At 50.4% G+C, this 21,388-nt stretch overlaps 1 protein-coding gene across 1 annotated transcript; it reads right to left on the reverse strand.

Annotated features, from left to right (window-relative positions):
* Nucleotides 1–2,566: 2,566 nt before the first annotated feature.
* Nucleotides 2,567–3,504, reverse strand: SFTA2 (surfactant associated 2). Its single transcript, XM_082663564.1, has 3 exons — nucleotides 3,226–3,504; nucleotides 2,889–2,977; nucleotides 2,567–2,751 (listed from the first exon to the last, which is right to left on the reverse strand). The coding sequence occupies exons 1-3, from the start codon at nucleotides 3,284–3,286 to the stop codon at nucleotides 2,665–2,667; spliced, it is 237 nt and encodes a 78-aa protein (XP_082519690.1). The 5' UTR covers nucleotides 3,287–3,504; the 3' UTR covers nucleotides 2,567–2,664.
* Nucleotides 3,505–21,388: the final 17,884 nt, after the last annotated feature.

A 21,388-nucleotide genomic window follows, 5' to 3' on the forward strand; every position in this document is an offset into this window, starting at 1 on the left:
GAGTGAGAGGTGAACTCAGGAAGGTAAGGGATGTGGTAGGGATCAGGGAAGGCTCAAGGCAATCATCTAGACCTGTGCTGTCCAAAATGGTAGCCACTTGACTATCTCAATTAAATAAAACTAAACATTCAGTTTTTCAGTCACACTAGCCACGTTTCAAGTATTTGATAGCCACGTGTGGCTAGTGGCTACCATATTGGTCAGTGCAGGTTATAATATAAAACATTTCCATCATGATGAGAAGTTCTATTGTAAAGTGCTGGTCTAGGACCTTGTAGGCCTTTGTAAAGACTTTGTTTTCTTCCCTCTGGGAGAAGGGAAAGGAAAGGAAGTGACTTTCCTGTCAAAGATATTACCAGGAAGTTGTATACATACTTCCTTTCTACTTGCAACCTGTTGGACAGAACCTGATCACAAGGCCATTCCTAGCTGCAAGGGAGGCTGGGAAATGTAACATAGCCATGTGCTCAGCTAATATTTACATGACTATCCAAAAGGAGGGGAATGACTATTAGGGGAAAGTTAGCAGCCTCTGCCACCCCTAGGTCTAGTGAACCCCAAAGCATTCTTTTTACTGCCCCGCTCTGCCTTGAGTCTGGGAAGAGAATTCTTTGAGAAAAGAATCTGGAAATCACAGCCCTGTGATCCCAGGCCCTGAGATTCGAGAACCAGGTTAAGAAGCAGTTAGCTTGGGAGTTCGGGACTGACATGTACACATTGCTATATTTAAAATAGATAACCAACAAGGACCTACTGTGTAGCACAGGAAACTCTGCTCAATATTCTCTGATAACCTAAATGGGAAAAGAATTTGAAAAAGAATAGATACATGTATATGTATGGATGAATCACTTTGCTTTACACCTGAAACTAATACAACATTGTTAATCAACTATACTCCAATATAAAATAAAAATTAAAAAAAATTAAAAGAAGCAGTTAGCTGTCTGCTCCTCCAGCCTTTTGGAGATCCAGACATTTAATCCCTTGACTTGTTTGGGGCCTATTCACTTGACCCATGGGTGTCACCTGCCCACCAGTGCAGGCTAGGGGCCAGTCATGAAATATTGGGGCCCTTTGGAGCCCCCAGCTACCTCTCCTCCAGGCCAATAGTCTCAGGACAATTGTCAAGGAAACTAAAGGAATTTTGTTTTACTATGCTTTCTCATTTTCAGGGATACTCCATATGGAACTGTTGTCTTCCCCTCCCTCCGAAGGAGTCAGTCTCTAGTTTCATATGGTGGTGATGGTGTGCGGGGGAGGGGGAGCGGGGTTGGTAGGACAGGTATTGTGGACAACAGGAGGCAATCATACCAATGCCCTCCACATGGTCAAGTCTGGGCAGCATGCTTGCATTTTGAGACAGCCGGTAAGAAGTCAAGATCATCTTGAGTGTGGAGTCAGATGTGTACCTGCCTCAAGAAAAGCAGGAGATGGGAATTTCCTGGCGGCCCAGTGATTGGGAGTCTGCACTTCTACTGCAGGGAGCATGGGTTCAATCCCTGGTCGGGGAACTGGGATCCGGCAAGCTGGGCAGCCAAAAAAAAAAAAAAAAAAAAAGGCAGGAGAATGAGGACCCCTGGGGGACTAGGATTTATGTGCTGGGACCAGGTTTCCACCCTAATAACGATCCTTACCTCCCAGGTCCACTCTCTGACAGGTACCATGGCAAGTGCCCTAGGTAACTTATCCAGGTCATCCTCAGACCAATCCTAGGAAGCAGGTACTATCATTATCCTCATCTGGCAGGTAAAGAAATGGAGGCTCTAAGAGAACGAGAAACTCACCTAGGATTTAAGAGTGGGCCTGTGGGACTACACGTTCCCATAGTTACCAGCACAAGAGCACCCATCCTCTTCTCCCCACCACTCTGCCAGGCTGGCCATCCTCCCACAAGCTGAACCCCTCATCTCTCACCTGAACGGCCCCCCACGCCACCTCCTACCCAGACTGACCTGTGTGGATCCGTTGGTCAGGCGGCCCATATCCTGGGGGTGTTCTGCTCACCTCCCTGTCTGAGGTTCCTGAGCCCCCAGTCCCAAAGCTTAAGCAGGGGGAGATGAAATTAAAACCTTGCTTAAGCTAAGGCATTTGTCCGGTGTCAGATCTCTCCACTGCTAATGGACCTCAGTGAGTGACTTACACTCGCTAAGCCTCAATTTCCTCATCTGTAAAATCGGATAATGAAACCTATTATGCTACAGGCAAGATTGTTGCAAGCATTGAAATGGGAAAGCCTCACGCCTGGAACAAAGCAGGACTTCAATAAATGTTCCTTTTCTTTATTCCCAGGTGTTCTGAAGAACTCAGCTTGAAGGGTGTGTGTATATGCACATGTGTATGTGTGTGTGGCGTGTGTGTGTGTGTGTGTGTGTCCAAGCAGTTAATTCTCCAGATTCCTTCTGGCCTTTGACACTGGTGTTAGGAGAGAGCACCCACCCTGGAAACCCTCTGCTTAACAAGGGAGAGTCAGAGACTTGAGTGTCCAATTCCATTTTGCTGCCGGCCCCTCTGCTCATGAACCCACAAAGTCAAGTCTCTGAGCTCAGCATATTTACTGCCACTCAGCAGGGTGCGGGCCTGCTGGAAGACGGGGTCAGGCATTGCACCTGCACCCCAGGGACGGGATGCCCCAGCCAAGAAGGGCACAGGCTTCGACCGCTCTCAGACTTTGCAGGTGACGTGGTGTGGGGATCCTGCATGATGCACGGTGACATTGGTCCCTGATGGGAGGTGGAGGAGGGAGCAGAGCTGAGGGAGAGAAAGAGATAGAGGGCGAGGTGTGAGATGGTCTCACTCACACCCCGGAGACAGCCAGAGGCCCAAGCTGACTCACAAATGCACTCCAAGTTCACACAGCCCCATCCTTTTCCCTCCCCAAGGACTACCTTCTCGAGCAGTCCCAGGAAGCTGGAATCATAGGAGGAATTTGCCAGAAAGGAGTCCTTCATCTTCAGTTGCAAAGTCATTTCTGACCCTAGGGATCCAAAAGCACAGCTTAGGGCCCAGCCACCAGGGCTGGATTCTCTCAGAGATGCGGGCAACCCCTCCTGCCCCACGCCCACCCGAGTTCCTCTTCCCTGACAAGGCCCTTCCAGACCCTCTCGCTGCAGGAGTTCAGCCCCGAACACTCAGGAGCTCAGGACTAGGGTGCCTCCATCTCTCTCATTCCCTTTCTCGGACCCTTGTCTTGGGCACCCAGGTGTCTAGCCTTCCAGACCTTACCTGTTCCCTGTGAGCTGGCGAGGAGGGTCAGGAGGATGAAGAGGGACAGCCCAGCCCCCATCGCGGCTCTATCGCTTCTTGCTTCTCAGATGGACAGAAGAGATGTCTGAAGGCCTGCTGGTCTCTCCTTAACTGGCCTGCCTTCCTACTCCCCACTCAATCCTTAGCACAGGTGTGTGTGGGGAGATGGGAGGGGGAAGCTGGGTAACTGGACTTGCCAGTTCTCTCAGTTTGGCTCTAAGGACCCAGGAGAGGGCCATTCACTGGGCTGCTGCTCGATCCTGTGCCCCACTTCTCCCCCATGTCTCGAGGCTTGAGGGGGTGGGTCCCTGGTCACACAGAGAGGGAAGCTGAGGGTGTCCCTCTGTGCAGGTGTCTGGGCCCCACCCAAGCCTGGGCCTCTCATTGCTCTTTAGGGATTAATTATTAACTGCAATTAATTTCTATCATCCATGTCACCGAAGGGCTCAGGAATGTGGGCCCAAAATGGAGGGGTGGATTAGGACAAGTTCTTCCCAAACCCAGGTGTTCTGTTACCGCAGCCACAGTGGCCTTCTAGGTGAGAAATCTGGGTAAGGGGGAACTTTCGTCTTTGAATATTTTGTTTTAGTTGTTCTAAAATATCCTAGCTACTCAGGCAGGGACACGAATTTCATCAGATATCCGCCCCACCCCCTGCCTTGTGCACTCACGGCAAAAGGGACTCCCTCATCCTCCCAGCCAACACCCTTTCATAAGGCACTCAGAATGGCAAACACAAGGACAGATTTGTAGAGGGAATTTGGAGCCCATCTACTTTACCCTCTTTCTTTAAAAACTGGGAAACAAAGGCTCAAAGAGGGTAAATGACTTACTAAGGTCACACAGTCAGTAGCAGAGAGATTAGAACCCATCCGTCATTCTGCCAGACACAGGGGTAAGCTCAACAGAATGATAAACTTGTCATGTAAACCCTCTAGAATGCACAAAGGCACATGCCCTTTGTCTTCTTAGCTGCCTCCCTTTTCATCTTCTCCCTCTTCCCCCCAAAACCAATGGGCCCCTGTACAGAGGGATGGAGGCAGAGAGGACCCTGGGCAGAGTCAGGGAGAAAAGTCAAAAGCAGGACCAGGCACCTTACCTTTGATAAAGGAGGCAAGAATATACAGTGGAGAAAAGACAGCCTCTTCAATAAGTGGTGCTGGGAAAACTGGACAGCTACATGTAAAAGAACGAAATTAGAACACTCCCTAACACCATACACAAAAATAAACTCAAAATGGATTAAAGACCTAAATGTAAGGCCGGACACTATCAAACTCTTAGAGGAAAACATAGGCAGAACACTCTATGACATAAATCACAGCAAGATCCTTTTTGACCCACCTCCTGGGGAAATGGAAATAAAAACAAAAATAAACAAATGGGATCTAATGAAACTTAAAAGCTTTTGTACAGCAAAGGAAACCATAAACAAGATGAAAAGACAACCCTCAGAATGGGATAAAATATTTGCAAATGAAGCAACTGACAAAGGATTAATCTCCAAAATTTACAAGCAGCTCATGCCGCTCAATATCAAAGAAAACAAACAACCCAATCCAAAAATGGGCAGAAGACCTAGACAGACATTTCTCCAAAGAAGATATACAGATTGCCAACAAACACAAGAATGCTCAACATCATTAATCATTAGAGAAATGCAAATCAAAACTACAATGAGATATCACCTCACACCAGTCAGAATGGCCATCATCAAAAAATCTAGAAACAATAAATGCTGGAGAGGGTGTGGAGAAAAGGGAACCCTCTTGCACTGTTGGTGGGAATGTAAATTGATACAGCCACTATGGAGAACGGTATGGAGGTTCCTTAAAAAACTGAACATAGACTTACCATATAACCCAGCAATCCCACTACTGGGCATATACCCAGAGAAAACCATAGTTCAAAAAGACACATGCACCCCAATGTTCACTGCAGCACTATTTACAATAGCCAGGGCATGGAAGCAACCTAAGTTGCTTAGGTTGAGATGAATGGATAAAGAAGATGTAGCACATATGTACAATGGAATATTACTCAGCCATAAAAAGAAACGAAATTTGAGTTATTTGTCGTGAGGTGGATGGACCTAGAGTGAGTCATACACAGTGAAGTAAGTCAGAAAGAGAAAAACAAATGCTGTATGCTAACATATATATATGGAATCTAAAAAAAAAAAAAAGGTCGTGAAGAACCTAGGGGCAGGACGGGAATAAAGACACAGACCTACTAGAGAATGGACTTGAGGATACGGGGAGGGGGAAGAGTAAGTTGTGACAAAGTGAGAGAGTGGCATGAACATATATACACTACCAAATGTAAAACCGATAGGTAGTGGGAAGCAGCCACATAGCACAGGGAGATCAGCTCGGTGCTTTGTGACCACCTAGAGGGGTGGGATAGGGAGGGTGGGAGGGAGGGAGACGCAAGAGGGAAGAGATATGGGAATATATGTATATGTATAACTGATTCACTTTGTTATAAAGCAGAAACTAACACACCATTGTAAAGCAATTATACTCCAATAAAGATGTTACAGGGCTTCCCTGGTGGCGCAGCGGTTGAGAGTCCGCCTGCCGATGCAGGGGACACGGGTTCGTGCCCCGGTCCAGGAAGATTCCATATGCCATGGAGCGGCTGAGCCCGTGAGCCATGGTCGCTGAGCCTGCGCATCCGGAGCCTGTGCTCCGCAACGGGAGAGGCCACAACAGTAAGAGGCCTGAGTACCGCAAAAAAAAAAAAAAAAAAAAAAAATGTTACACACACACAAAAAAAGCAGGACCAGGGAAATGGAGAGATGGAGGGAGACACTGTCTATCCCATAAAAGTAAACAAAGTGTGATCCCAGGGCTCCCAGACTTGTACTGGAGAGCAGGAAGCCCAGAGTGGGAAGAATTAATAGACAAAAAGATCATCAGACATAGGAGGTAAGAGCAAGGGCGAGAAGGTGGGAACATAGAGAGATGCCTTGGGGCATCCGAGTCCTCTTAAGAGGAGAGTGGGAGCATGCCCATGTCTTTCTCAGCTGGCCCTCTTCTTTCCATGTAATCATAGCTGAGGCTTCTGCGTGCTAGGCACCTTAGAAACATTATTTCCTTTAATGCTTATTATGGCCCTTTGAAGTCCCAGTTTTAGGGGTGAAGAAACAAAGACTTCGATAGGTCATGTGACTTGCCCAAGCCTGCACAGCTTAGAAGTGGTGGATTCCAGCACGGTGGATTTAGAGCTGGGTTCTGAACTTGCTCATTGCACTGTCTCTGAACATGATGATTGTCTTACCAGGTGTCTCTCTTCTCCAGTCACCCCTTCTCAGCCAAACAAATGGAAAGCTCTGTGGGCTGCAGCCATTGGGAATGAAGGATGACTCAGGTGTTCACCCTCCTGCCCTGCCTTGGGCTCTCCTAAGAGTCAGATGCAGTCCCTAGATAGTGACGTTCTCCACCCACACCCAGCTCCCAAATCCTGCTTCCACAAGGGACCCGTATATCCTCACCCACAATGGTTATACTTCTAGGAGCAAGAGGACCTTGGGAAATAGGACACCTGGGTCTCTTCCCTTTGAAGAGGGCCTCGGCTGGGGACTGACTTGGGCCTGGGGGTTAGATCCCTAAACCGGAAAGAGCCTGAGAGCCTGGTAGGGGAGTCCTCAGGATCTTACTCACTCTCCCCCTCACCCAGGGCTTCCTGGGATCAGGCTGGGACAGGTTAGTCCCCTAGGGACACCTTGGTGGCCTCTCCCTGGGGATGGAGATCCTGGTGTTGTTGGAGGCCCCGGCACACCTGGCTCTCCCGAAACTTGTAATAAGGCCTCAAGGCCTTTAAAGAGGCGGAGAGACAGTCCTGGAAACGCACCTCAGTGGGCATCATGGACGCTGCACTGGTGCTACTCTTGGGCCTGCAGGCCTTGGCTGGCTACGGTGAGCACCTAGGCTCTGACGTGAGGCACTGGGATCAAGATGTGGACTCTGGACCCAGGGAGATGACCAACTCTTCTAACACCATCTTATCGTCTTTCTTCTTCTTCCAACAGCTCAGCTGATCCCATTGGGGACCTCTAACTCTGGAGGCATCTCCATCACCTCTGGGGATGTCTCTGCTGGTCTCCCAACTGCCTCTGGGGATAACTCTGCAGGTCTCCCTACCATCTCTGTGAGCTTCTCAGTTTCTTCAACATCTGGGGCTTTGCCCAGCAGTCCTCAGACTTTAGATCTGACCATTTTGGGGAGCACGACAGGAGTGGTATCAGCTTTGCCAGGTGATACTTCTGTTGCTCAGTCCATCTCTGAAGAACTCTTTGGCTTGGTCCATGGCGTTGGGTGGGGGCTTCCTGTGTTCAGCCCTGAGTAAGTTGTTAGTTCTCCGGAACCTCACTGAAGCAGTATCCTGGCCTTGGTGGCTATAAAAAGGCTCCCCTTCTGCTTTTCAACTCATCAACTTTTTCTCTTAGTGCCTTTTGTATCCTGCCTAAGACATTTTTTTGCCTACTTCAAGGTCATGAAGATATTCTACTACATGTTCTTCCAGAAACTTTATTATTTTTGCTTTCAAATTTAAACCTATTATGCATCTCAGATTAATTTCTGTGTATGGAGTGAGGTAGGGGTCAAGATTCCTTTTCTCCCCTTACAGATAACCAGTTGCCCCAGAACAATTCATTTCAAAGACCCTCCCTCTCTCCCCACCATTGAAATGTGTGAGTCCCTTTATTAAAAGTCAAGTGACCATGTATGTGTGGGTCTATTTCCGGACTCTCTCCTGTTCTGTCTGTTCTTACTCCAGTGCCACAGTCCTTAATGTCTGCAGCTTTGCAGCAAGACTTGAGGTCTGCTAGTGTAAGTCTTCCACTTTTGTTTTTCTTTAAGACTGTCTTAGCTATTCTCAGTCCTTTCATTTTCATTGAATCAGTTTGTCAATTTCTACCAAAAACTTGCTAGGATTTCAATTGAGGGGGCACTGGATGGAATTTCTGCTTCTGTTCTCACTCACATCTCCTCTAGCTGTTTTCCCCTCTGCCTTTCTGGGATCTTTCTCGGCCACAACAGCCCCTGGAACTGCTTCACCTGTGCCTGGGACTTCCACACCAAGTGGAGCTGTCTCAGGAAGTTCCACTGCCACCACAGCTGGGGCGGCCACCAGCTCAGCGTCCCGACCTGAGCTCAGCGTCCCAACCTGTAAGGTGCTCTTGTTTGCATTGGGTCATTGACCTGCAGGCAGCTCGGCTCCTGGAGAGGAGTGTAGGGACAGGCATTAGGACCTGCTTTCAACTGTGTTTTGAGTATGTCTGAGGATGTCTCCAATACTTAAAAGGGTTTCGGTTCCCCCTCAAGCCTCTGGTTCGACCAGCAGCCAGATGTCTGGTTACCTGATTGCTTCCTCAAAAGGTTTTCAACTTTACTCCTTGTGGCCCAATCTGTCTTTCCAGGGCAACAAGCATCCCCTGCACAGATTCTGTCCTCCCTCCTCCCTCTGTCTCCCTCCTCCCCTCCCCTTCAATCCTAGTCTCCCCATCAGGCAGTCCGAGGGCAGGAAATGAGTGGAGGGAAAACACACAACCGACTCTGGCTCCCCTTAGAGATCAGAGTTAGTGTGGGGCGGTGGGAGGACAGGGGGGCTCAGAAGAAGGAGAGAGACCCACCCAGGGACCCTCACAGTGCAGAGACATCACAGATGGAGAGAGACGCGGACAATAGAGCCTGCGATATGGAGGAAGGTTCAGAAAGATGGAGAGACGTGGATGTCAGTGAGGACTTTAGACACTGACAGACATGTCCACAGGTGTTGGGAAGAGCTGACTGGGGCTTGGAGTGAAGCCCTTTAAAACCCCCTCCACTGAGATTCTGTTCCCGAGATGACAAGACAGAACTCCACAGAGAAACGTGGTCTTAGAGTTACATAGATGTCAGAGTCACAGAAGGAAGGATGGAAAGTCACAGAGGGCAGTGGGGGTCAGGGGGTTGAAGTCTCCTTGTGTTCCTCAGGCCCAAAGCCACAGGAGAAGGGCTCTGTCCCTGACTGGGCCATTGTGTTGATCACTCTCACTTTGGTGGCAGCAACTGTCAGCCTACTGTATGGTATCAAAAAGGTGAGTGGGGGGCTTCCCTGGTGGCGCAGTGGTTGAGAGTCCGCCTGCCGATGCAGGGGACACGGGTTCGTGCCCCGGTCCGGGAGGATCCCACATGCCGTGGAGCGGCTGGGCCCGTGAGCCATGGCCGCTGAGCCTGCGCGTCCGGAGCCTGTGCTCCGCAATGGGAGAGGCCACAACAGTGAGAGGCCCACATACTGCAAAAAAAAAAAGGTGAGTGGGGACTTCCCTGGCAGTCCAGTGGTTAAGACTTCGCCTTCCAATGCAGGGGGTACAGGTTCAATCCCTGGCAGGGAAGCTAAGATCCCACATGCCTCACAGCCAAAAAACCAAAACACAAAACAGAAGCAATATTGTAAACAATTCAATAAAGACTTTAAAAATGGTCCACATCAAAAAAATCTTAAAAAAAAAAAGGTGAGTGAAGCTATGGTCCAAATGTGTGGGTCCCTGAGGCCAGTGGAGCTGGGACCTGGTGCCCCAGAACTCTGAGAAGAACAGGGGCTTCAGGGTAAAAGATGACAGCTTGCCACACTTAGGGAGGGATGAGGGGAAAAGGGAACCGCAGTTTGGGTGGCTGAGAGGAAACACTGACCGAGCAGGAATGGGGGTTTGGGGCCACTGAAAGAGAGGCTTGGGAGCACTGTGGGCTGACCAGCCCATGGAGGTGCTAAATTCAGCTCTAGGCAGTGAAGAATCAACTCTGTGAAGTTAGTTTATAACCTGGGTTTTGAATCCTGGCTTTGTCATTATAGCTGTGTGACCTCGTGCAAGTTACTTAACCTTTCTGTGCTCCATATTCCTCATTAATAATAACTAATAATGTATAATAATAACAACACTTAAATAACACTTATTATGTGCCAGGTACTGTACATATTTTAGTTCACAGCAGCCCTGTGATATAAGCAGTATTACTGTCCCTTATTCTACTAAGGCCTGGGTCCTTGGGGGAAAGCGTGGGGTAGCAGACTAGTGGAAACAGGAGTTGTCAGTCAGCCCTGCGTCTAGATGAAGCCGCAGGGGAGGGGGTCTGCCTCTGCCTCAGTCTCCCCATCCTTCAGGACGTTTTGCCTGGGAGGAAGGCTGCCCAGTTCTGAGCAGTTAGGCGCCTGACTCCATGGAGCTTAATTAATCTCCCATTAATTGCATTAACGAGCAGTTGGCCGCTCCTCTTCCCTCCCATTCCAGCCCTGCCTAGGGCTTAGGGACCAGTCATGCCAAGTACTGAGACGGATTCACATATTGGCCCTCTAGTCCTCCCATGAGCCCCACTGCCCCAGGGCCCTGGCCTCCTGCCCTCTGGGTCCAGCCCTCTCCACTCCCTCTGCCTGTTCCACGTCCCCCTAGAGGCAGTAGCCAGCCCTGGCTTCCACTCCATTCGGCCGAGTCAACACTATTGATTGTCTCCTGTGTGCCAGGCCCTGTCCCAGGTGCTGGGGATGCAGCAGACCTCACCTGCAGGGTGCTGACTTCCAGTAGCGGAGACCCACAGTGAACAAATTAAGTGGGCGATAGGGGCAGTGACTGAGACACCTGGACCCATGGCTTTCTCTCTCCTTAGAGTCCCAGGTAGCCTGTCCTCCCCTTACTCCAGCCTCAGCCACTGTCTCTTGGGAACGCAGTGTATGAATTTTGACAGTCTCTGAGCTAATGTTTGCTTCAGGCATGGAATCAGGACAAAGGGGAGAGAGAGACTCCAGGGAGCTCCTAGAAATGAGAGGTCTGCTTTTCTGTTTAGGGGTGGATGGGGGCTTGCAGGCAAAGAGACTGTCACTGGGCTGAGGTGGGAGAGGACGGGGTGGGGGGAGAGGGAAGGCAGAGCCCCTGTCCACTGAGCATCTCTGCCAAAGATCTTGCCTTCAGTGCCTCTGGGTGGCCTGGACCTGCTGGCATCCCTGGTGAGGAATGTCAGTCCCTGGGGTTCCATAGCTGTCTTGTCTCCGCCACTGCCCCCACTGTCCCCACTTCTTGTGTCATCTCTGGACACCTGGAAGCACCTGTCTCTGCTATGTGAGGGCTTTCCCCCTTCTCTGCTCTTTCACCTGATACTCATGGACAGCTCCACCCAGGGCAAAAAGAGTGACCTTGTGTGAGTAAGGGGTGTGGAGAGCTGGGCTGACACGAGAGAAGTGGGAGGGGGAATGTGCAGCTGGAGAAGAACCAGAATTTGAACCTCCTCCCAGAATCCAGGCATTCAACCAGCCCCCTCCCCATCTGGCCCCAGGCAGAACTCAGTCCTTCTGGAACCCATCATCTGCTCCCCACCTGCCCAGAACCCTGGAGGCTGCCCACCCAACCCCTCACCTTCCACTGGGGCTGGGGCAGGAGTCTGTCCCTCCCAGTTGCCTTTCCCTGCCCCCAGATCCCACCCTTTCAGTAGGCATCCACGTACCTCACTTCATGACGAAGCAGCTGCGGTCTCCCGTTATCAGGGCACCCCTGTGGGGTGGGGCAGTTCCATTTGTTTAAGATTTAGGCCTGAGGGGCCCCAGCCCCAATGACGTCAAACCTGGGCCCATATAAGCTGAGGGGACTCCAGCCCATGGCCTCAAGCAGCCATCCATCTCCAACATGGCTCAGCCGGCCCACTGCATCCATTCCATCTTTCGCCTCCAGTGCTGCTTCCTCTTCCTTCTAGCTTCCTGGGAGGCAGGTAAGGTGCCCTCAGAGACGAAGGGGTCATCATCACTTGGGGGGATAGAAAATAGAGAGGCGTTGTTTCTTAGCATTCATACGGTTGAACGACCGATCACAGAAATGAACAGCAAGCGACTACGTGGTAGGAAAGGGGGTGGGCTCGGAGCTACTACATACAGCTGCCTGGGGTGTACACTGCTCAAGTTCGCCATCTAAGGGGCATGTCGGAGGTGAATTACAGCCTATGCGCTGCTCCTCAAGACATGGCCTGCAAGGCTGCAGCCACCAGAGGGGGACTTCTTTTAGTCTGGATAAAGACGCTGGCTGGGCTGGCAGTCCTGGGTAGGCAGCGGCAGGGATCTTACACTCCCTGAGCCCCTGCTCTGTGCAGGGAATTCACAGGCGCTCGAGGGAGGCATTTCATCTCATTTCATGTCCTCAAATCCCCTGAGGTGGTTAGTAATGTCCCATATTATAGTGAGGCGAATGAGACTCAGAGAGGTAAAGGGCTTGTCCAAAGTCACAGAGGCAAGCTGGGGTTCCACCATGCCACCCCCGCCGCTGTCCTCAGGGGGCATAAGGTGCATTTCTGTCCCAAGAGCCCTGCTCAGTTCTGATCTGGGCTCCAGCCCTGACTCTGGCCCATGTACTTAGTCTGGGCTTCTGTAAAATGGGAAGGATGCCGCCTGGCTGACATGAAGTTACTATGTGCTTGGCGTTGTTCTAGGCACTTCGTCTGTGTTTACTTATTTAATCCGCACGACAACTCGATAAGGTGTGTATGGTTTTATCCCCGTTTTACAGTTGGGAAACATCCCAAGGCTTTGGTAAGAAAGTGAATATAGAAAAGTTTGACGGTGGCCTATAGGGGGAAAAATTGTTTTAAAAAAGTGGATATACATATATGTATAACTGATTCACTTTGCTGTACACCTGAAATGAACACAACATTGTATATCAACTATACTCCAATCAAAATTTAAGAAAAGAGGGCTTCCCTGGTGGCACAGTGGTTAAGAGTCCACCTGCCGATGCAGGGGACGCGGGTTTGGGCCCTGGTCCGGGAAGATCCCGCATGCTGCGGAGCAACTGGGCCCACGCACCGCAGCTGCTGAGCCTGCGCTCTAGAGCCCGCGAGCCACGGCTGCTGGGGTGCCCAGGCCTAGGGCTTGTGCTCCGCAGCTAGAGAGGCCACCGCAATGAGAGGCCCGCACACTGCAGCGAAGGGTGACCCCTGCTCACTGCAGCTGGAGAGGGCCAGAGTACAACAACGAAGACACAACACAGCCAAAAATAAATAAAATTAAGTAAATTAAAAAAAAAAAAAAGAGGTGCTGAATCATTAAAAAAAAAAAAAGAAAGAAAAGAAAATTTGACAAGCAAAATAGACCCTATAAGATAAAGTGAAATTGCAAAATTAGTTCACTTAGTTAAGAGAGTTTTGTGACTGAACTTGGGGAGCAGAGATGCCCAAACACAGGGGCAGCTTGGAGGGGCCTGGGCAATTCAGAGGAGGGTCTTACAAGGTAGACACTTGGCAAAAATAGATTCAGAGAGACTCTCTACTTACTGCATAGGGTCATCCACGGTAACAGTGTCGATGATCCCAAACCAGGCCCGGGAAGGTTGTGAGTCTGGGTGCTCTGGGCAGCACTGTGGGCAGGGGAAGCAGCAGCTTATCCTTCCAATGGTATTTGATCGAGGGTGATGTTAGAGGAAGTTTCTCCTTCCCTGAGCTCAGGGTCACGCTGGGGCCGGAGGGGATGCGAGCTGGTGACTGGGCAGATGGTGGACGGCAGGGGCAGGGGCAGGGGCTGAGGAATCTCTAAGTTGTCTCTGCTGGGTCTCAGCAGTGTCTTGATTTGATGCCCTTCCCCCCACCTCGAGGGTCTGGGGACAGAGGCATCAGAGCCGCCCTGAGCCGCCCACCACCCAGTCCCGCGCACCTTCTCTTCCCCTTCCTGTCAGGCTGATTGTCTCACCTGCCGCTCTCCCTCCTCTCTTGTCCTGCTGCTGCTGAGGAAGAGGAACTCGTAGGGATCAGAAGGGGATGAGTCCTGAATCATCTCCACACACATTCACTTTTTTCCCTCACATTCACTTTTTTTTTTTACAGTTTATTTTATTTTTATTTTTTAAATTTTATTTATTTTTCGCTGTGTCGGGTCTTCATTGCTGCATGCGAGCTTTTCTCTAGTTGCAGCGAGCGGGGGCTGCTCTTCGCTGCAGTGCGCAGGCTTCTCATTGTGGGGGCTTCTCTTGTTGCGGAGCACAGGCCCTAGAGTGCACGAGCTTCAGTAGCTGTGGCACACAGGCTCAGTAGTTGTTGCTCCCGGGCTATAGAGCTCCGGCTCAGTAGTTGTGGCGCGGGGCCTTAGTTGCTCTGAGGCATGTGGGATCTTCCCAGACCAGGGATCGAACATGTGCCCTCTGCATTGGCAGGTGGATTCTCAACCACTGCACCACCAGGGAAGTCCCTCTTCACATTCACTTTTGAGGGAGATTTTCTCTGAGGCACAGGACAGGCACAGGGCACACTCAAGATCCGAATTCTGGAGCAGGACACTCTGGGCTCTGTGTGTGTGGTGTGGGAGACAGCCACGCTAGAGCTTGGCTGGCTGGGATGGAGGGGATGGGTGGGGAGGGAAGAGCCGCTGGGCGCTCAGATTCTGCAGAGAAGAGCAAGGGGGTGATAGGTGAGGGAGGGCTTGAGTCTGGGGTGGGGTTGGAATGGAGTCAGGGTGCAAGTGGAGTGTGAGTCAGGGCTGACACCTAAGTGTGTCCAGCAGACGGTGCGGCCAGGGTAGGGAGGGAAGAGTGACAAGAGGAGTGGATGAAGACCTTTAGCCCACAGGTCTGGGGTATGCCCTGTCACTTATCCACAGGACCAGTCAATACCCAGACTCAGATAACTAGATCCTAGAACCCCAGAGTCGGCATCATGCAGCCACAGAACCACAGGTGCAGCATCTAGATTAAATCATCACTGAAGAAAGCACAGATGGGGCTGAGGTCCTGCCTGAGGAGAATCTAAAAAAAGACATTTTCCTATAGTAAATGTTATTTGATTTAATTTCTATGACAAAAATAATATATGCTCAATCTAGAAGCTGAAAAATGGAAAAAATTAGAAAGAAAAAGAAAATCTTTTCTAATACTCTGTAGTTGTCCATGCAAACACTTGAGTGTTTTTCCCTTTCATCTTTTTTTACTATGTCTGTGTTTTAGGTCACATATTGAACTTAAACTGTATAGACACTTTAACAAACATTTATGCACATTATTGCAAATGGAGTAAGCCATTTTTGAGGGACTCTTTTGCGTGAGGCTGCTCTAACAGAGACTCCATAGCACGAGTCACTTAGTAGGATGTCCATCTTCTTTTCAAACCAGTGCATGAAGCAGATAGAACAGACCCTTGGAACTGTACATAGTTTTGATGCTGTGGGATTTGTTTTTACTCTTTTATCCAGGCTGAGTATCTACTACCAGTGTCTTGTGCTAAAGCCAGGTTTTGCTCTCTACCTATACCTCAGTGACCAAAACAGTTCTTTTCTGACCATTATTATAGTCAGTGAAATGAATATCTTATGGTGGAAACTTCCTAGGAAAAGAAAGTTGCTACCAATGACAGATCTACTGGGGAGAAGAGATGGTCATCTCAACCTGGGGGTTAGGTCACTGATTTGCCTCAAGGCTCAGGACCAAGGAATCCCTTGAGCTTCAACTCCAGATTTTATAGTCAATGGTTCCACAACTATGTGATGCTGGAATTCTAAAATCTAATTATCTGAGTCTAGTTATTGACTATGTGGCTCCTGTGATTAAATAACGACCAATATCCCAAAACGGGTGGGCGAGAGACCTTCTTTCAACATCTGTTCATCTCAGGGCTCAATTACTTAACACAGCAGAAGTTACCCTTGGTCTCCCAGCTTTTGGAGGCCACAATTATGTTTGTTTTCTTACTTAATACGCATAATGAAAGGTTGTTGGCATGGCTTCTGAAGAGTTTTCATCAGTCTTAAAATATTGTCTCATTCATCCATTCAACAAATACTTATGAAGTGCCTCCTGTGGGTCAAACATTGCTCTGGGCTGGAGACCTAGGCAATGAATAAAACACATAAAAGTCCCTGCCACTGGGGGAAGTAAACCGCACTTGTAATACATTAGAAACTGGTGAGTGCAATGCTGATAAAACACAGCAAGGGGAAGCGGCTCAGGAATGTGTGTGGGGGGTTGGGGGTGGGGTGGGGGAGTGGGGGGTGGGGGGGTATTGAAGGTGTGGTCAAGGTAGACGCAGAAGTATATGGGGTGGGGGTGGGGAAGCCAGGAGAGACACCTGGAGCTGCAGAAGACAGGACGGCAAGGCCACAGGCTCAGGCTCCCCTTACTACCAGGAGAAGAGCAGAGCAAAGTATGAGATTGTTTCAAAGACTACAACCTGAATTCAGCAAACACTTTAAAGAGTCTTCTATGCTCCATACTTCCTTTAGTCCTCACACTAAACTGGTAGGTTGACATCATCGTTATTTACCGTTGAGGGCGTGGGGCTTCGGAGCATTTAAGTGACCTGAGTAAGGATGCAAACCTAGTGAGGGGTAGTGCCTGGACTCTGTCCTCTCCTCTGATTCTTTAAGGCCCGTGGAATTAGCCACTCCGGGCTGCCGCCTGCACATTTATTCACTCCATGGATACTCAGTCATCTCCTATCACATTTAAAAGCATCTGGGGTGTAGTGAAAAGCCTCTGCCAATCACTCACCTTCTTTGAACTTCCTTTCCTCACCTGTAAAAGAGTAAGATCGTACACTTGCCTCACAAGTTCGTGGTGAAGATTAAATAAACAAATATATGTTTTTGGTCTTTTTTTTTTTAACCCACTGAGTGGTACACTTTATTTATTTATTTGGTTGCACTGGGTCTTAGTCGCGGCTCACGGGCTCCTTAGTTGTGGCATGAGAACTCTTAGTTGTGGCATGCATGTGGGATCTAGTTCCCTGACTAAGGATCGAACCCAGGCCCCCTGCATTGGGAGCGCCGAGTCTTATCCACTGCACCACCAGGGAAGTCCCTAAACAAATATATGAACATCATCTTTCAGAGGTTCCACAAATGTCAGTGTTCTTCCTTCCCCAAGAGACTGGGCTGACCTATAGGCTGTATAGTGTGGTCTTAACCGGTTAAAGCCTGGTCCTGGGAGCCCAGAATGCATGTTCCAGTTCTGTCTCAACCTCTTGCTGAGTGTCCTTGGGGAGATTACTTAACCTCTCTGAACCTTGTTTCCTCATCTATAAAAAGGGAGAATAACAAATAGTTCTCAACCTCAAATGGTTGTTGTAAAAAGTAAATGAGTTAATACATGCCCTCCTTCGTAGGACCTGCCTGTCTCCCAGTAAGTGTTCCAGAAAGGTTGGCCATTGCTGTGGCTGTGGGATTGTGTGCAAGTCACCATTGCTCCAAGAAATTCAAGTTTCTTGGCTGTAAAATAGGGACACTGACAGATTCTAAGATGCCTTGTGGGGAGCTGGGAGATCAATCACCTTAGAAGACAACCCAGAAAGAGAGTGACTATGAGGCAATTAGCTGAGCTCCTGGCCCCAAGAAGGGGCCCAATAAACAAGGGCCACGGTCGGTATTGCTGCCGAGGGAATCAGAGAATGGACCCGGCCTGGTGAAGTGAGGGCCTGGCAGTTCAGCCCTCCTCTCTCTCCCCAACCTTGAATCCCATCAGGGACTTGGGCTTCCCTCCTACCCTCACCCCCTTCTCGTCCACCCGTATTTCTTTCAAGGACTAAGTTCCCCAACCCTCAACCCTCTTAAGGAGTCAGCAGGGAGGTGGATGGATTGTGGTTTCCGGTGACTGGGAGTGTGTCCAGGCTCTGGTTGCCACCTTGAGTTAACAGAGTCTGGAAAGCTCAGTTATGTAACGACGCTATCTCTCTCACTTTTCCCGCTCTGCTGGCTCTTACTGTCCTGGTTAGATATCAGAGACATCTCCTCTGTTCCCACTGGTTGTTCTTCCATGGAATTAAGGCCCACATCTGTTCATTGATAGGGGTGTTTTCCCTCACTCCCTGTTCATAAACATAGTCGGTCCCTGCCAGAATCCAGCTGCCTTGTTCACACCTCCCAGGACCCCCAAGTCGATATCCTTTTCTTTCAGAAGGATCACCTTCATCTATCTCAGATGGCTTCAGGTGTGTGAAGAGGGGGAGCCAGTGGGGAACCATAAGGGTTGAGTCATCTCATCCGCTTCCCTGCATCCAGGTCAATCTTCATCACCAAAATGAAAGGTTCCCATCCCCCTCCTCTACCTACCGTCCATCCCTCTTCTTATCCTCTCACGCATCACCTGTGTCTACTTACTAATCTCTGTGGGAAGTTTTGCCAGAGGTCTCACCGCAGTCTCTCACACAGTCACATTTGGGATGGAGCTGGACTATTAAGGAAAGATAGAGATTCTGACATTTATTCCCTTTCCTCTCAGCTCTGCAGTGGAAAGGCAGCTCCATTCCATAAGTATATAAACTCTAAAACAGCACTTGCAGAGCAAAAGGCTAGTCAATATCTCCTCTCAAAATCTTACAATGTGATAAGCCGGACAGGGAGGTTGACAGGCACACAAACAACTGTAATGTCACGTTGAAGGTAGCAGGAAAGAGTAACTAACAAAGAATTTTTTGAGCACTGAAATGAAGCTGGATCTTATCTGCTTAGAAAGATCAGGAAAGATGCCATACAGCTAGAAAGATCTGAACTTGAGAACTGAGGAGTAGAGGTGGAGAGGAGAGAGGTGGCATTGTTGCTGAAAGGACAGCCTCAACAAAGGTCCAGAGACTGGAGGTGAGAATGGGGATTAGATACCGGAGTATTCTGAAGAGACTGGCTGGGGAGATACATCTTGGGTAACAAAGGGACCCCGAGAGATGAGGTGAGAAGGGAAGCAGGGAAGAGCATGGAAGAAGTTTCTTATTTGCCTCTCTCCCTTCACAGGTGCTACCACACTTCAAGAACACCAGAAAACTCGTGAACACCCAACATCTGTTCATTTTTCCTCTCTGGCTCAAGGCCCTGTTTCTATTAACCGCTCTGACCACACTGCTCTTCATTCAGAACACAGCTCCCCAGACCGCTCAAAATCTACAGAAACCCATAAGCAAAAACACCAATGCAATACCACACACCCCTCCAAGCTGCTTCACCAGGATGTAGATAACTCCCAAAGCTCTGCAACTCAAGATCCTCCTCACACATCTGAACAAACACCCAGCATTCAAGGAAAAGACCTAATTACCGGGAACAAACACAACAATACTAATGACTCCACTAACACAGATAAAGGATCGGTTCACAAAAAACATCCAACCCCAGCGCCCAAGAGCAAGACAACTTGTCTTAAGAGCACAAAAAAGAGACCAACAGTAACAAGTAACCCAGCTAAAACTACAACACCATGTACCACCTCAGACAAAACCACTGAAAAGACCACACAAAAGCCAGGAAAACCTAAAGAACAAAAACAAACAACCACGTCAAGTCATGAGAGGACCACAGGAGCCTCAGAAAATCCCACAAGACATGGAGGAAAGACCACATCGTGCCACGAGAGGACCACGGGGGCCCCAGAAACACCCATGGGACACAGGGGAAGCACCGTGTCAGGCCACAAGAGGACCTCAGGGGCCACAGAAATGCCCAGCGGACACAGGGGAAGCACCTTGTCAGGCCACAAGAGGACCACGGGGCCCCCAGAAACACCCACAGGACACGGAGTAAAGACCACATCGTGCCACAAGAGGACCATGGGACCCCCAGAAACACCCACAGGACATGGAGGAAAGACCACATCAGGCCATGAGAGGACCACGGGGGCCCCAGAAACACCCATGGGACACAGGGGAAGCACCGTATCAGGCCACAAGAGGACCTCAGGGGCCACAGAAATGCCCAGGGGACACAGGCGAAGCACCTTGTCGGGCCACAAGAGGACCACGGGGCCCCCAGAAACACCCACAGGACACGGAGTAAAGACCACATCGTGCCACAAGAGGACCACGGGGCCCCCAGAAACACCCACGGGACATGGAGGAAAGACCACATCAGGCCATGAGAGGACCACGGGGGCCCCAGAAACACCCATGGGACACAGGGGAAGCACCTTGTCAGGCCACGAGAGGACCACGGGGTCCACAGAAACACCCACAGGACATGGAGGAAAGACCACATCAGGCCATGAGAGGACCACGGGGTCCACAGAAACACCCACAGGACATGGAGGAAAGACCACATCAGGCCATGAGAGGACCACGGGGGCCCCAGAAACACCCATAGGACACAGGGGAACCACCTTGTCAGGCCACGAGAGGACCACTGGGCCCCCAGAAACACCCACGGGACATGGAGGAAAGACCACATCAGGCCACGAGAGGACCTCAGGGGCCACAGAAATGCCCATGGGACACAGGGGAAGCACCTTGTCAGGCCATGAGAGGACCACGGGGGCCCCAGAAACACCCACAGGACATGGAGGAAAGACCATATCAGGCCACGAGAGGACCACGGGGCCCCCAGAAACACCCACGGGACATGGAGGAAAGACCACATCAGGCCACGAGAGGACCTCAGGGGCTACAGAAATGCCCATGGGACACAGGGGAAGCACCTTGTCAGGCCACGAGAGGACCACGGGGCCCCCGGAAACACCCACAGGACATGGAGGAAAGACCACATCAGGCCACGAGAGGACCACGGGCCACCCAGAAACACCCATGGGACACAGGGGAAGCACCGTATCAGGCCACAAGAGGACCTCAGGGGCCACAGAAATGCCCAGGGGACACAGGCGAAGCACCTTGTCGGGCCACAAGAGGACCACGGGGCCCCCAGAAACACCCACAGGACACGGAGTAAAGACCACATCGTGCCACAAGAGGACCACGGGGCCCCCAGAAACACCCACGGGACATGGAGGAAAGACCACATCAGGCCATGAGAGGACCACGGGGGCCCCAGAAACACCCATGGGACACAGGGGAAGCACCTTGTCAGGCCACGAGAGGACCACGGGGTCCACAGAAACACCCACAGGACATGGAGGAAAGACCACATCAGGCCATGAGAGGACCACGGGGTCCACAGAAACACCCACAGGACATGGAGGAAAGACCACATCAGGCCATGAGAGGACCACGGGGGCCCCAGAAACACCCATAGGACACAGGGGAACCACCTTGTCAGGCCACGAGAGGACCACTGGGCCCCCAGAAACACCCACGGGACATGGAGGAAAGACCACATCAGGCCACGAGAGGACCTCAGGGGCCACAGAAATGCCCATGGGACACAGGGGAAGCACCTTGTCAGGCCATGAGAGGACCACGGGGGCCCCAGAAACACCCACAGGACATGGAGG

The sequence above is a fragment of the Grampus griseus genome, assembly GCF_964374135.1.
Source record: "Grampus griseus genome assembly, chromosome: 10".
In the NCBI taxonomy this organism is placed as follows: domain Eukaryota; kingdom Metazoa; phylum Chordata; class Mammalia; order Artiodactyla; family Delphinidae; genus Grampus; species Grampus griseus.